This window comes from Staurois parvus, unplaced genomic scaffold, assembly GCF_062004578.1.
Source record: "Staurois parvus isolate SC_StPar_1 unplaced genomic scaffold, SC_StPar_1.0 ptg000024l, whole genome shotgun sequence".
Lineage (NCBI taxonomy): Eukaryota > Metazoa > Chordata > Amphibia > Anura > Ranidae > Staurois > Staurois parvus.
Window position 1 is genome coordinate 1,631,973 of NW_028317820.1, and position 14,551 is coordinate 1,646,523.

Consider the following 14,551-nt stretch of genomic DNA (forward strand, 5'->3'; position numbering starts at 1 on the left):
TGGAACAACCTCCTATGGACAGATGAGACCGAGATCAACTTGTACCAGAGTGATGGGAAGAGAAGAGTATGGAGAAGGAACTGCTCATGATCCTAAGCATACCACCTCATCAGTGAAGCATGCTGGTGGTAGTGTCATGGCGTGGGCATGTATGGGTGCCAATGGAACTGGTTCTCTTGTATTTATTGATGATGTGACTGCTGACAAAAGCAGCAGGATGAATGCTGAAGTGTTTCGGGCAATATTATCTGCTCATATTCAGCCAAATGCTTCACAACTCATTGGACGCTTCACAGTGCAGATGGACAATGACCCAAAGCATACTGCAAAAGCAACCAAAGAGTTTTTTAAGGGAAAGAAGTGGAATGTTCTGCAATGGCCAAGTCAATCACCTGACCTGAATCCGATTGAGCATTTCACTTGCTGAAGACAAAACTGAAGGGAAAATGCCCCAAGAACAAGCAGGAACTGAAGACAATTGCAGTAGAGGCCTGGCAGAGCATCTCCAGGGATGAAACCCAGCGTCTGGTGATGTCTATGCGTTCCAGGCTTCAGGCTGTAATTGACTGCAAAGGATTTGCAACCAAGTATTAAAAAATTAAAGTTTGATTTATGATTATTATTCTGTCCCATTACTTTTGGTCCCTTAACAAGTGGGAGGCACATATGCAAACTGTTGTAATTCCTACACCGTTCACCTGATTTGGATGTAAATACCCTCAAATTAAAGCTGACAGTCTGCAGTTAAAGCACATCTTGTTCATTTCATTTCAAATCCATTGTGGTGGTGTACAGAGCCAAAAATGTTAGAATTGTGTCGATGTCCCAATATTTATGGACCTGACTGTATATGTGTGATTTTCATTTCCGTGTAGGGGGCGAGACGCACGCGTACCCTATCCGCACCGACATTTGCAGCCGCAGCTGTCAATCACCATGTCCCGGCCAGTGATTACCCGCCGGCGCCCGGTGATTGCCGAGCATCTCTGGCGAGGAGGAGGACTGTTTTGTTTACTAACAGTCCTCCTCCCTGTTGGCTCGAGCACATGGCTCTGGATGACTGTGCATAGCGCAGCCATCCAGAGCAGTGTGCTTACAGTGAAGCACCAACACACCTCCCCTAGTAAAACACTCCCAGCACACAGTTAACCCTTTGATCGCCCCTCATGTTAACTCCTTCCTGCCCAGTGCTATTAGTACAGTGTCAGTGCTTTTTTTAGCACTGGTCACTGTATTGGTGTCACTGGAGATGTCAGTGACACCAAGTCAGTTCCCCCCAGTGTCAGAATGCCTGCCACAGTCCCGCTATAAGTCGCTGATCGCGATTATTACTAGCAAAAAAAAAAAATTCCAGTATCTATACCGCCATTCGTAAACACTATAACTTGAATCTGCCTGAATGTTCAGAGTCTGCTGGTAGACTCAAGTCTTAGTAAATCAGGGCCATTGTGTTAGACGCTGCAGTTGTCTATGTGATACTGGAAACCTGTAATCTTTCTTGTATTTATGTCCAGTGGCTCCGCAGACAATAGAGCCGGTGAGATTCTCCCTCAGTGATTCAGGAGAGGTGAGCTGTTCCCTGACTCTGAAGAGATTCTACCCTCGGGAGATTAACATTACATGGAGCACCGCAGAACCACAAACCAAACTAATGTCTGGCAGCAAACCAGCAAAATCTGAGGATGGTGAAACATTTGATGTTACAAGTGTGTGCACATTGCCCCGGCCTCTACGCTTTCCTGTCTATGTGACCTGGGAGCATCAGTCAGTGAAAGAAGCTCAGAGTATTATACTGAATTCCTCAGGTAATGAGTACAGCATAACATGGATCTTGTACAAGAGTACATTCTAGGTATTAATACTCAGGGGGTATCGTGAAATTATTTATTCAACTTCTGTTGAAGGGATCTGTCAGAAAACTTTCCAACGATCAGTGGCTGCAGCCGAACAGGTGCCAATGTCCCAACACAATATCCTGGCGGGGTGATATTCCTCCATCCACCTTCTTTGTGTGAATGAAGGGATTTGTTTTTTAAATAACTAACCCTATGGCTGGCCTTAATTAGTACACAGCACAAGCTTTAGCCTAGGTTCACACCTATGCATGTTGTGCAAACCGCCTTTGTGTTGCCACGGCATGGCATTCATTTGAATGTGCTGTTGTGCCTCACAAAACACAGGGAAAAGGTCCTTGCACCTTTCCAGTGCAGTTCCCATTGCAGGTGCGATTCACAGTGTGAGTGGCATACCATTAAGAGTACTGGTACCCACTCGCGGGTCCTGCATTTTGGGTGAGGGTGGTTGCAGCTGCGAGATGAAATGCGGGTCCAGCAGTGGCTTCCACCTGCACTAGTGTAAACCAAGCCTGATATTGAAAAGATCCCACTATCTGCATATTAGCAGAATAATAGAAAAGATCTAAAAAATTACAAAGCTCCTCACATGCCCACACACAACATTAGTACAGCTTGTCATTGTGTCAGAAGGCAGCATTGTCATAGTGTGTCACTGAGTCAGAACTGTATCACCTTTGCCAATGCCAAAATAACGCACTACAACATGTTATCTATTAGAAAGTCAGAATAAAGTGTAATAGGATATTTCATCCTTATAAAATATATGCCATTCATCAGTTGCCATTCAATGCTTGTCAGTTGACGATGTTATGGATGCATGTCTGTGGTTACTGGTTCTTTCCAATCTATCTAACAGACTGGGATAATCAAACATAATAATATTGTATGTGGGAAAGTTTACATAAGCTCAATACATTTATGAAAGAAAATTTCCAGTAATGGTATATATTTTTATATAGTTACATTATTCCAGCTTGGCCCAAAGTAACTATGTATATACTATACCATACTTGGCCAATGCCCCAGGAAGCTGGAAATCATTAAAGTAGACACTGCTACTCCACTGATCTCCACTTGCTTCTGGGATGCTTACTAAATGCAAGAGGTTGGCCATTCGACACATTCACCATTCAGAGAATACTTTGCTTCTTCCAATAAATGCAGTGTTTTATGATTGGACAAGGTAGAGAGTGTGATGACACTTCCCTGCTATTCCACCACATCCAATTAGAGATGGCCCGTGCTGGTCAGCCGATCTCCTGTATTCACAAAGTATCAGGCCAGCTGCTCAGCAAGTGACCCGCAGGCATTGGAGATCACTGGAGTAGCGATGTCTCCATATTTCCAGCTTCCAAGGACATCATTCAGGTAAAGTTTATACTTAGTTATATTGTTCTGAGCTGGACCGATGTAACTGTATAAAATACTCATGCCTGCAATTCATATTTAAAATGGTTCTAAAGCCTAAACATTTTTTATCTTAATGCATTCCTTGCATTAGGGTAAAAAATGTTAAGCCATTGATTTTGGCCCCTCATTCGATCTAGCGCTGTGCACGCCTGCAGCTTTTCTCTCCCCTTACTTCCGTACCTCACTGGCTTTGCTGGGGTACCAGGAGCAATTGTGCTGTCAATCAAAGCCAGTGACAAGGGATCCAGGGGTGGGGCCGAGTCCCGCTGTCTGTGTCAACAGACGCAACAGCGGGGCTCAAGAGTGAGCACACACGAGTGCCCCCATGGAAAGCAGCTTCCTGTGGGGACACTAGACAAAGAGGAGGAGCCAGGGGACCTGAGAAGAGACAGGTTTGGGGCCACTCTGTACAATTTAATTGCCCAGAGCAGGTTAGTATAGAGATGTTTCTTATTTGAAAACAAAATCCTTTACAATCACTTTAAGTGCGTAGAGAACTGGAGAGAGAAAACTAAAGAGGTGAAATATCACATTCCCCTCCTATACAAACATTGCAGCATTTCTCATTCTGAGAGGTTATTAGGAGAAACACGTATCTGAGAATCAGATCATTTCTCTGACCAATTTGGTGAGTGGCTGGCATTGCTTTACAAACCTTAAATCATTATAGGATCTTATTCATAATTATTCAAAAGCTGCTTCACTGCATATCTTTGTGTCTGATATAATATTTGGTTCTCTTGGACTAATAATAGCGATTCTCTTCAGATCTTCCTTGGCATCTACAGATTGAAGAACCAAACTCTTCTGACCTAAAACTCAACACTGAGTCCAAAATACAAGTGAAAATCTTTGGCTATTTCCCTGATAAACTGACTGTGGAATGGTATAAGAAGAAGAAGGGGACAGACAATTTTGCTGCTGTTGATAACAATAAATACAAGACTGAAATCAGTGAACACCAGAGGCAGTCAGATAACACATACAGCTGTACAGCCAGTCTGCTGTTCACCCCAACACTGCCAGAAGACCAGAGGTCAGAGTTCATCTGCAGAGTGCAGCATTCATGTCTACAGCAGCTCATAGAGAGGAGAATAGGACCCCTACACATTATGGGTAAGTACACTGTCAACCCACAATTCTTAGGATGTTATATTATAGAAGAGCAAAATTTCACAGAATTCAGAAAGCATTTCCAGGGACAACAGAAATGATCCTTAGTCTGTAGCTGTACATTTTTTTTTCACATAAAAGTGTCTACCTGAATCCTGGGAAGAGTCCAGAACCTTTACAATGTATGTTTGATTACACATAAATTTGAACCTAAATGGCATTTTCAGATTTTTCAGACAAATTGGGATGGCACCATCTTCATAAGGGTTACAAGACCTCATTTACATAGCATAACTTAAAAAAAAAAATTGTAAAAATTGCAGTTTACCTTTATAGATGTTCTATTCTGGATCCTCCAGCACTGTAAAATCCTACTAATTCTCTTTGTTTATGAAGGGGGGGGGGGGGGTTTCAGCCGTGTTTTCCAAAATTAACCCTGTCTGTACCACACAGGCAGATTTTCATTCAATTGTAACTAAATTTGAACATTGAGGGAGATTTACTAAAACTGGACCACTCAGAATATGGTGCAGCTGTGCATGGTAGCCAATCAGCTTCTAACTTCAGCTTGTTCAATTACCACTAGCCTACCAGACACTTGTACCCCCTTCCTGCCCAGGCCAATTTTCAGCTTTCAGCGCTGTCGCACTTTGAATGACAATTGTTCCATCATGCAACACTGTACTCATGTGAAATTTATTTTTTACACACAAATAGAGCTTTTTTTTGGGCGGTATTTAACCACATCTCGACCGCCCTATAGCAGATATACTATATATATATATACAGTCAGGTCCATAAATATTGGGACATCGACACAATTCTAACATTTTTGGCTCTATACACCACCACAATGGATTTGAAATGAAACAAACAAGATGTGCTTTAACTGCAGACTGTCAGCTTTAATTTGAGGGTATTTACATCCAAATCAGGCGAACGGTGTAGGAATTACAACAGTTTGCATATGTGCCTCCCACTTGTTAAGGGACCAAAAGTAATGGGACAGAATAATAATCATCAATCAAACTTTCACTTTTTAATACTTGGTTGCAAATCCTTTGCAGTCAATTACAGCCTGAAGTCTGGAATGCATAGACATCACCAGACGCTGGGTTTCATCCCTGGAGATGCTCTGCCAGGCCTCTACTGCAACTGTCTTCAGTTCCTGCTTGTTTTTGGGGCATTTTCCCTTCAGTTTTGTCTTCAGCAAGTGAAATGAGTCATGGAAATTTTCTATTTACAGGTTGAACTTTAAATGTGTCATATATTAGTGTTATTCATATGTCTCTCGTGTGGCTTAATTAAAGCTTTGAAGGCTGCAATTAGGCCATGCGCATTTACAATGTATATATTACAGTACTCGGCTCGGTAATGGATGAGATGGCAGATCTGCGCTTATAGACTGGCGTATATGCCACCACGGCATTCGATGCGAATGCCACCGGCGGTAGGCCGCGGGCCTGTATCCACATATCAGCAGCATAGTACCACATGGACTTCGTATGGCCAGGCGCCGGGCAGTGCGAACTCTGCGTGTAGGCTCATGTATATCTCTACAAGCCACTACCAACCTGAACTGTATCTGGATGGATGTGTTTTAATAAAGATCGTATCGGGCCCATTCAGATACAGACTGGCACTATTTAATCTAGGGGATGCTTGTACAGAGAATGAACATACTGCTACAACAACAAACTGTTGTAATTCCTACACCGTTCACCTGATTTGGATGTAAATACTCTCAAATTAAAGCTGACAGTCTGCAGTTAAAGCACATCTTGTTCGTTTCATTTCAAATCCATTGTGGTGGTGTATAGAGCCAAAAATGTTAGAATTGTGTCGATGTCCCAATATTTATGGACCTGACTGTATATGTGTGATTTTCATTTCCGTGTAGGGGGCGAGACGCACGCGTGCCCTGTCCGCACTTTTGCCATTTGGAGCCGCAGCTGTCAATCACCGTGTCCCGGCCAGTGATTACCCGCCGGTGCCCAGTGATTGCCAAGCATCTCTGGCGGGGAGGAGGACTGTTTTGTTTACTAACAGTCCTCCTCCCTGTTGGCTCGAGCACATGGCTCTGGATGACTGTGCATAGCACAGCCATCCAGAGCAGTGTGCTTACAGTGAAGCACCAACACACCGCCCCTAGTAAAACACTCCCAGCACACAGTTAACCCTTTGATCGCCCCTCATGTTAACTCCTTCCTGCCCAGTGCTATTAGTACAGTGTCAGTGCTTTTTTTAGCACTGATCACTGTATTGGTGTCACTGGAGATGTCAGTGACACCAAGTCAGTTCCCCCCAGTGTCAGAATGTCTGCCACAGTCCCGCTATAAGTCGTTGATCGCCACCATTACTAGTAGGAAAAAAAATTTCAGGATCTATACCACCATTTGTAAATGCTATAACTTTCATGTAAACCAATTAATTTACTTATATTGGGATTTTTTTTTAACAAAGACATGTCACAGAATACATTTTGGTGTAAATTTATGATGAAATTTGAAATTTTTTTACTGTTGTTTAATAGTAAAAAGTCAAAAATATAGTTTTTTTTCTAAAAATTGTCAGACTTTTTTTTATAGCGCAAAAAATAAAAAACGCACAGGAGATCAAATACCACCGAAAGAAATCTCAATTCGTGGGAAAAAAAGGACGTAAATTTAATTTGGGTGCAGCATAGCATGACCGCGCAATTGTCAGTTAAAGTAACGCTGCGCCTGGTCAGGAAGGGGAGTAAATGCTCTGGAGGGAAAGGGGTTAAGAGCCTAAATTGGCTGAGATCATATGCCAGTGATTTAAGATTACCTGTTGGCACCAGCACACAAATATGTGACCTCTTGGCAGGCAGGCCTTGACGCAGAGAGGCTGCATATTTGCGTACCAGATGCAAACAAACGTGCTGAGAGTGCATGCCCTGCGCCTATTGGAAAGCTCCTGATTGCCACATGCAATCAGAAACTTTGTGATCATGTGACCGCTGTGACATCCAATCGCCACAGTCCCGCTATAAGTCGCTGATCGCCACCATTACTAGTAAAAAAAAAAAAATTCCAGTATCTATACCGCCATTCGTAAACACTATAACTTTCATGTAAACCAATTAATTTACACGCATTGGGATTTTTTTTAGCAAAGACATGGAGCAGAATACATTTTGGAGTAAATTTATGATGAAATTTAATTTTTTATAAAAATATAGTCAAAAAAATATAGTTTTTTTTTTATAGCGCAAAAAATAAGGCGATCAAATATCACCGTAAGAAAGCTCAATTTGTGGGAAAAAAGGACGTAAATTTAATTTGAGTGCAGTGTTGCATGCAATTGTCAGTTAAAGTAACGCAAAAAATGGCCTGGTCAGCAAGCGGGGTAAATCTTCAATTAGAGCAAGTGGTTAATCGCCACTGGATGTTTTATTTTTTGCGGTTTAAAAAAAAAAAAAGCATAAAATTTGAAAAAAAAAAACGTTTTTCTTTGTTTCTATTATATAATTTTGCAAACAGGTAATTTTTCTCTTTCACTGATGTGTGTTGATGAGGCTGCACTGGTAGTCAGCACTGATGAGGTGGTACAGATAGGCAGCACTGATGGCTATTGATAGGTTGCACTGATGAGGCGGCACTGGTGGGCATTGATGAGGAGGCACTGATGATGCTGCACTGATATACAGCAATGATGGACACTGATAGGCAGCACTGATGGGCAACACTGGCGGGCGGCACTGACTGATGGTACTGACTGATGGCACGGATGGCGGCACTGTTGGGCACTGATGGGTGCAACTGCTGGGCAGCTCTGATGGGTGGCACTGATGGGCACACAAAACATGAAACATTTACTGACAGAGCACATTTTTACTGACTGCCTGATATATGACAGAAACTTCTATTATAAAGTAAGAAGGTTGATATTTAACGGCTTCCCGACCACCCTATAGCAGAAAAAATGCTACAGGGCACCAGGGCTGCACAAAATCATGTACATATACGTGATTTTGTATTTCTGACTGCCATTGGCGGCTACAGGTGTCGATCACCGAGTCCCGGCCAGAGATTCCCCACTAGGCACCTGGTGATCATTGAGGAACACTGACAGGAGAGAGGTCTGCATAATAGAGCAAAACAAAGCAGCATGCTTACACAGTAAAACACACCCAGCACACAGTTAACCCTTTGATCGCCGCAGATGTTAACCCCTTCCTGCCCAGTGCCATTAGTACAGTTTCAGTGCTTTTTTATTAGCACTGATCACTGTATTAGTGTCACTGGAGATATCAGTGTCAGAGTGCCCGCTACAGTACCGCTATAAGTCGCTGATCACCGCCATTACTAGTACAAAAAAAAAAATTCCAGTATCTATACTGCCATTTGTAGACGTTATAACTTTTGCATAAACCAATTAATTTACACAAATTGGGATTTTTGTTTACCAAAGACATGGAGAAGAATACATTTTGGCCTACATTTATGACAAAATTTCATTTTAAAATATTTTTACTGGATATTTTTTATAGCAAAAAGTTAAAAATATTGAGTTTTTTTTCAAAATTGTCGGTCTTTTTTGTCAAATCTTGTTCTGTCACAAACTTTCTTCCCTCATTCAGTTGTACTGGAAAGGAACCTTACTGCTCTGCACCAATTCTCTAGACCGTCGGTCCTGATACAATTACTGCAATTATTTGCATGCTGTCATAGTCCATACATCCTGCCCCAATTTTCGATCTATCTCACTACTAAATATAGACAACAAATTTTTGGCCAAAATCTTTGCAAAAAAGTTGAACAATGGCATTTTACGTTTAATTGGGAAAGAGCAAGATGCTTGTTAAATAACTGCCAGGCCACCAACAATACATGTTATCCACTTGATCCATCTGACCAAAATATGGAGGCAAGAAACTTTACAGCCATCCCTAGACATTTCTAAGACTTTATTTTTGAGTATCTAACAATCATCCTGACAGAATGGGGTTTTGGCCGCCATATACAGATGTAGGTTACAACCCTCTACAGGGCGTCTGTGCCATATGCAGGATTCAGATCCCTCTCTTCCCTCTTCCTACGGGTAGAAGACAGAGGTACCATTTTCCTCTCTATTTAATTTACTTTGCAATTGAACCCCTAGTTCTTTCCCTCAAGGCCAAAGTGATCATTCAGGGTATAGAAGTCGCTGTAGATCAAAATAAGGCATGCCTTTTTGCTGACAATGTTTTGTCATCTCTCACTAACCCCTTGATATCACTTGCGCATATTCTCAAAATCGTTGATGAATTGCCGCCATCCCGGGGTTACGTATTAATCACTCCAACTTGAAGTGTACGTGAACCCTTACCTTGTGAAACAGCCCTTTCAGCTTAAACTAGAAATGCAAGGCAAAACACTTCTGCATGAATATGACGGAAAAATATAAGTACTTTTTTTTTTTTATAAGTGATCACATAACCTCTGTCCTCAGCTGCATAAGGCGCTTAGAGAACTGGGGGTGGAGACTGCAGGGGGCGTGCCAGGAGGAGGCAGAGAAAGGGCAGAACATTGATCTTCCCAGTAATTTAACTGTGCAGGGGGGCATATCATCACAGGCTTTGGCTAGTGTAGGACAGGCAGGCTGTACTCCCAGGACAGCCAGAATACTGACCACGCTGGGGTGGATGTGCTACCATGCCTAGTGTGGTCAATTTGAAATAGTAAAGTACGGGACTGGTGGAGTCACCAAATATTTCACACAAGGTAACACAAAGAACAGGATACTTTTTAATATAAATACATGGTACAACAGACATCTATCAGGAATATGAAATGTCAGGAAAACATATACTTTAGTGGCCTTGAACATCACACTTACAGCCATCGAAGTCCAGTCTTTTAAGGACATGTTTCCCTATTGCTAGGTGGCATACTGCCTACCCTATTTAGGAATATACATCAAACACTCATACAAAACTTCACATGCAGCCAATTACACATCTTTTTTGAGGCAAACGACATCCACCCTTGAATCTTGGAAGAAGTATTGCATAACCCTGCTAGGAAGGATAGACTCCTTAAAATGACATTGTTTCCTTAAATGCTTTAACATTTTAGGGTTTTCCCTATCCATATACCCTCTCAAATACTAGGTTCAATTCAGTGGGCATTCCTGCAGTTCATTTAACATGACTCTAGATTGAGAAACTCCAAATGATCATATTCCACTCTAAATCTAAAGAGGGACTGGCAATTCTGCATGTCATCAACTACTACCAGGCATCACAAATCACCCATCTAACTTCCTATCATGCATTCTTCAACACACCACTGTGGGTCAGCATTGAGGCAGAACAGGTTTCACCTCTGGTCATGGAGACGGTCTTATGGACCGCCCCTGGTTTATGGAAACAAATACCAACCCGATGTTCAAACACTCAATAAAAATATGGAAAATATTAAGGGAGATAGTATTGCCCCAAATGCCCCTTGCGACTCTTACTAACAACCCCATCTTCCCCCAGGACATTTTGAAGAGCCGTGCAAATTGTTTTTGGTGGGACAAAGCAAGCTTCGGTTGGGAGTACAAATTAGTGGCCTTTTTGTGATATGCTCAGCTTCTCTTCAAAATCTTCATCTGGTCATACTTCATTTGGAGATGTTTTGATATTTACAAAATCCAAAGCATGCACAACCCATTTTGGAACATACAGACTCACCTTTAACGCTTACCTCTTTCAAAAGCATATGCCTTCATGACTCGTTTGCTAAGGGTATAGTATCCTTGATCTACATCTTTCTTCAGGAAGGTGACTACAGTATCTATGGTCTCCTCCTTATTTTCCCCAATGGGAAAAAGAGCTTGAAGGGTGGCTCCCTCAAGTCCCACCAGTGGACCCAATTTGGGACATGACTGCACACAGTTCACTGCACTCCTCATTCAATGAAGCCAAATATAAATTACTGCTTAGACACATTAATACATAGAGTCAAATGCTTTTGGACCACATTCTATTACTTAGTATATACTGTTCTAATGACCTGTATCCTCACTACAGCGCTCTTTCTAATCCCTTGGCGCTGCGCCACCGACCCTTTAAGGGGTTTGTGGTGCTGGGAGGTGGGACGGGGCCAATGATCATGTGACCATCATGATTGGCTATCACAGTGGTCACATGATCGGAAAGGCTTCTGATCACATGTGGCAATTGGTAGCTTTCTAATAGGCACAGGTCGTGCACTCTAAACACATGTTTGTTTACATCTGGTACGCAAATATGCAACCTCTCTGCGTCAAGGCCCGCCTGCTGAGAGGCCACATATTTGCATACCGCTGGTGCCAACAGGTTAATCTTAAATCACTGGCCTATGATCTCAGCCAATTTAGGTTCTTAACTTGCATGGGTAGAACAAAACACTTCCTTTATCTAATTAATAAAGGGTTGGTGGCAATTATCCAACAAATTAAAAAAAATATTAGCATTTTTCAATATTTCTTGAGACAATCTAACCCTAACCTGTACTTATGCTCAATGCAAAGTTCTGCTCGGCAATGTCTGTGACGGTTCCACTTCAACTACCCTCTGTAATCTCCATCCTTCCTTACTCCCTTCCCCCTCCAACTGGCCATGGTCTTTTTTGCAGCTCATTTTCTTCACTCTGCTTTCCTGTATTTCTTAAGTTTCGTCTTCTTCTAAGTTACACGTCATTTGCTCAAAAACAGGGCTACACGGTCATTCCAAGATCTGGGATTCCCCCCTTTTCCCCCCACACAGCTCAGTGTGCTAATGGTGCATAAAGCTAGCTGTTAGTGGAACACAAATATGGTCTGGGGTGCAATACAATATTTCCCTGACCACTGTACTTACCTTCAATGCATCATTAGGGGAATTGCATACCATTACCATACAACTCAATGTATGTGCACCTGGATTTTGTCAATGTATACTGTGCAATGCTACGTACATACAAATCTTGTAAGTTTTACATTGTCTATTAAAGTTTTCAATAAAAATGTATTGCAATACAAAAACCTGCCAGAGATTCTAACCCTTTACGGCTTCATTCAAAACAAAAAAAAAGAGTTTGGGCTTTAGATACATTTTATTATATACTACAGATGTTTATGTGATACCGGAAACTGGTAATCTTTCTTGTATTTATGTCTAGTGGCTCCGCAGACGATAGAGCCGGTGAGATTCTCCTTCAATAAGTCAGGAGAGGCGCAGTGTTCTCTGACTCTGAAGAGTTTCTACCCTCAGGAAATTAACATTACATGGAGCACTGCAGAACCACAACTACAAGCCAAGCTAAGTGCTAATGGTCAACCAGTGAAGTCTGAGGATGGTGAAACATTTAATGTCACAAGTGTGTGCACATTGCCCCGGCCTCTCTGCTTTCCTCTCTATGTGACCTGGGAGCATCAGTCAGTGAGACAACCTCAGAGGATCGTATTGATGAAATCAGGTAATAATACATAAATACAGCAGATTATATAACTTGTTACTAATTACATTCTAGCAATGAAAATGGCATTCACATGTAAGAAGTATTCTACTATACCTGTACATTTATACAGTACAATCCCCACTGAAAAATGAACTAGAAAATGTTATGTTTGTATTAGCCCCATGTACACGGGACATTTCTGAACGATGGAAACTGACTGCTGGAAAACGTAGGTTAAAAAAAGTCTGTTTAGCCTTTGCATAACGTGTTTATGCGTGTTTGCGTTTAGAAGCATTTTTTAACCGCTAGCCTACAGGGCACTTATACCCCCTTCCTGCCCAGGCCAATTTCCAGCTTTCAGCTCTGTCGCACTTTGAATGACAATTGCGCGGTCATGCAACACTGTACCCATATGAAATTTTTATTTTTTTGTGACAGATAGAGCTTTATTTTGGTGGTATTTAATCACCTCTGGATTTTTTTTTTTTTCTTAAACAAACCAAAAACCACTGAAAATTTTGAAAAAAAAAAAGTTTTTTCTTAAGTTTTTGTTATAAAATTTTCTAAATAAGTGATTTTTCTCCTTCACTGATATGCACTAATGAGTCTGTAGTGATGGGCACTGATAGGCTGCACTGATGGACACTGATAGGTGGCACTGATCAGAAGGCACTGGTAGGTGGCACTGATGGGCATTGACAGGCAGCACTGATACATGACACTGATATATGGCTCTGATAGGCGGCACTGACTGGCACTTATAGGCGGCACTGACTGGCACTGATAGGCGGCACTGATGCACGTTGATAGGCAACACTGACTGGCACTGATAGGCGGCACTGACTAGCACTGATAGGTGGCACTGATTGGCAGCATTGATAGGTGGCACTGATGGGTGACACTGAAAGGCAGCTCAGATGGGCACTGATATGTGGCACTGATGGGTGACACTGAAAGGCAGCTCAGATGGGCACTGATATGTGGCATTGATGTGCACTGGTAGGCACTGATATGTGGCACTGATGGGCACTGGCACAAGGCACTGATGAGCACTGACACAAGGCACTGATGGACACTGACAGGTGGCACTGCTGGGGCTACACTGTTCATCAGGGCACACTGATCATCAGTGCCCTGATGATCAGTGTACATGTCCCCTCCGCAGAAAGCCGATTACCGTCTCTCCTCTCCTCTGTCAGCGTGACAGCTCGAGAGGAGAGAAATGCCAATAACCGGCATTTCCCTGTTTGCATGTGATCAACTGTGATTGGACACAGCTGATCACATGACCGAGCCGACATCTTCGGCTCTTTCCATGATCGTTGATCCGCTGTGTCAGAGGGACACAGCGAACCGCTGATCGTGGCGCTGTGAGCTCCCTGAGCTGCGCATGTGCGGTGAGAATGGGAGGACGTCATTTGACGTCCTCCCAGAACGAGAGAACCAACTTGCGCCCATCATTGTACTATATGGTGGGTGGAAGGTGGTTAAAGATAAGCACAGGAGAACCTCCGAAATGCCCAGAATGCACTGAAAAGTGGTAAAGTATTAACTATTTCAGACTGTTTCAGAGAAATACAGAAGCAGAGAAAGCAGTACCTCTTGAGATAATTAGGTGTGAGTTGCTCATTAACATTTCTTTTGTTTCCAAGGGTGGGAAAGGAGTCTGGTGGAGGGAGTCATTAAGGCCACCTGGCAGGGGGTCTTCATGAGGAATTTGAGGTGTGGATGGCATTAACATGTCTTTTGTTTCCAAGG

The 14,551-nt window shown here is 42.5% G+C and overlaps 1 protein-coding gene across 1 annotated transcript in view; it reads left to right on the top strand.

Moving 5' to 3' along the window:
* Nucleotides 1–14,551, top strand: part of LOC149472063 (uncharacterized) — a 115,888-nt gene that overhangs the window by 78,139 nt on the left and 23,198 nt on the right. The window contains exons 18-20 of the mRNA XM_089693217.1: nucleotides 1,515–1,805; nucleotides 4,035–4,382; nucleotides 12,515–12,811. Coding sequence (XP_089549343.1) covers nucleotides 1,515–1,805; nucleotides 4,035–4,382; nucleotides 12,515–12,811 — 936 coding nt within the window. The remainder of the gene's footprint in view (nucleotides 1–1,514; nucleotides 1,806–4,034; nucleotides 4,383–12,514; nucleotides 12,812–14,551) is intronic.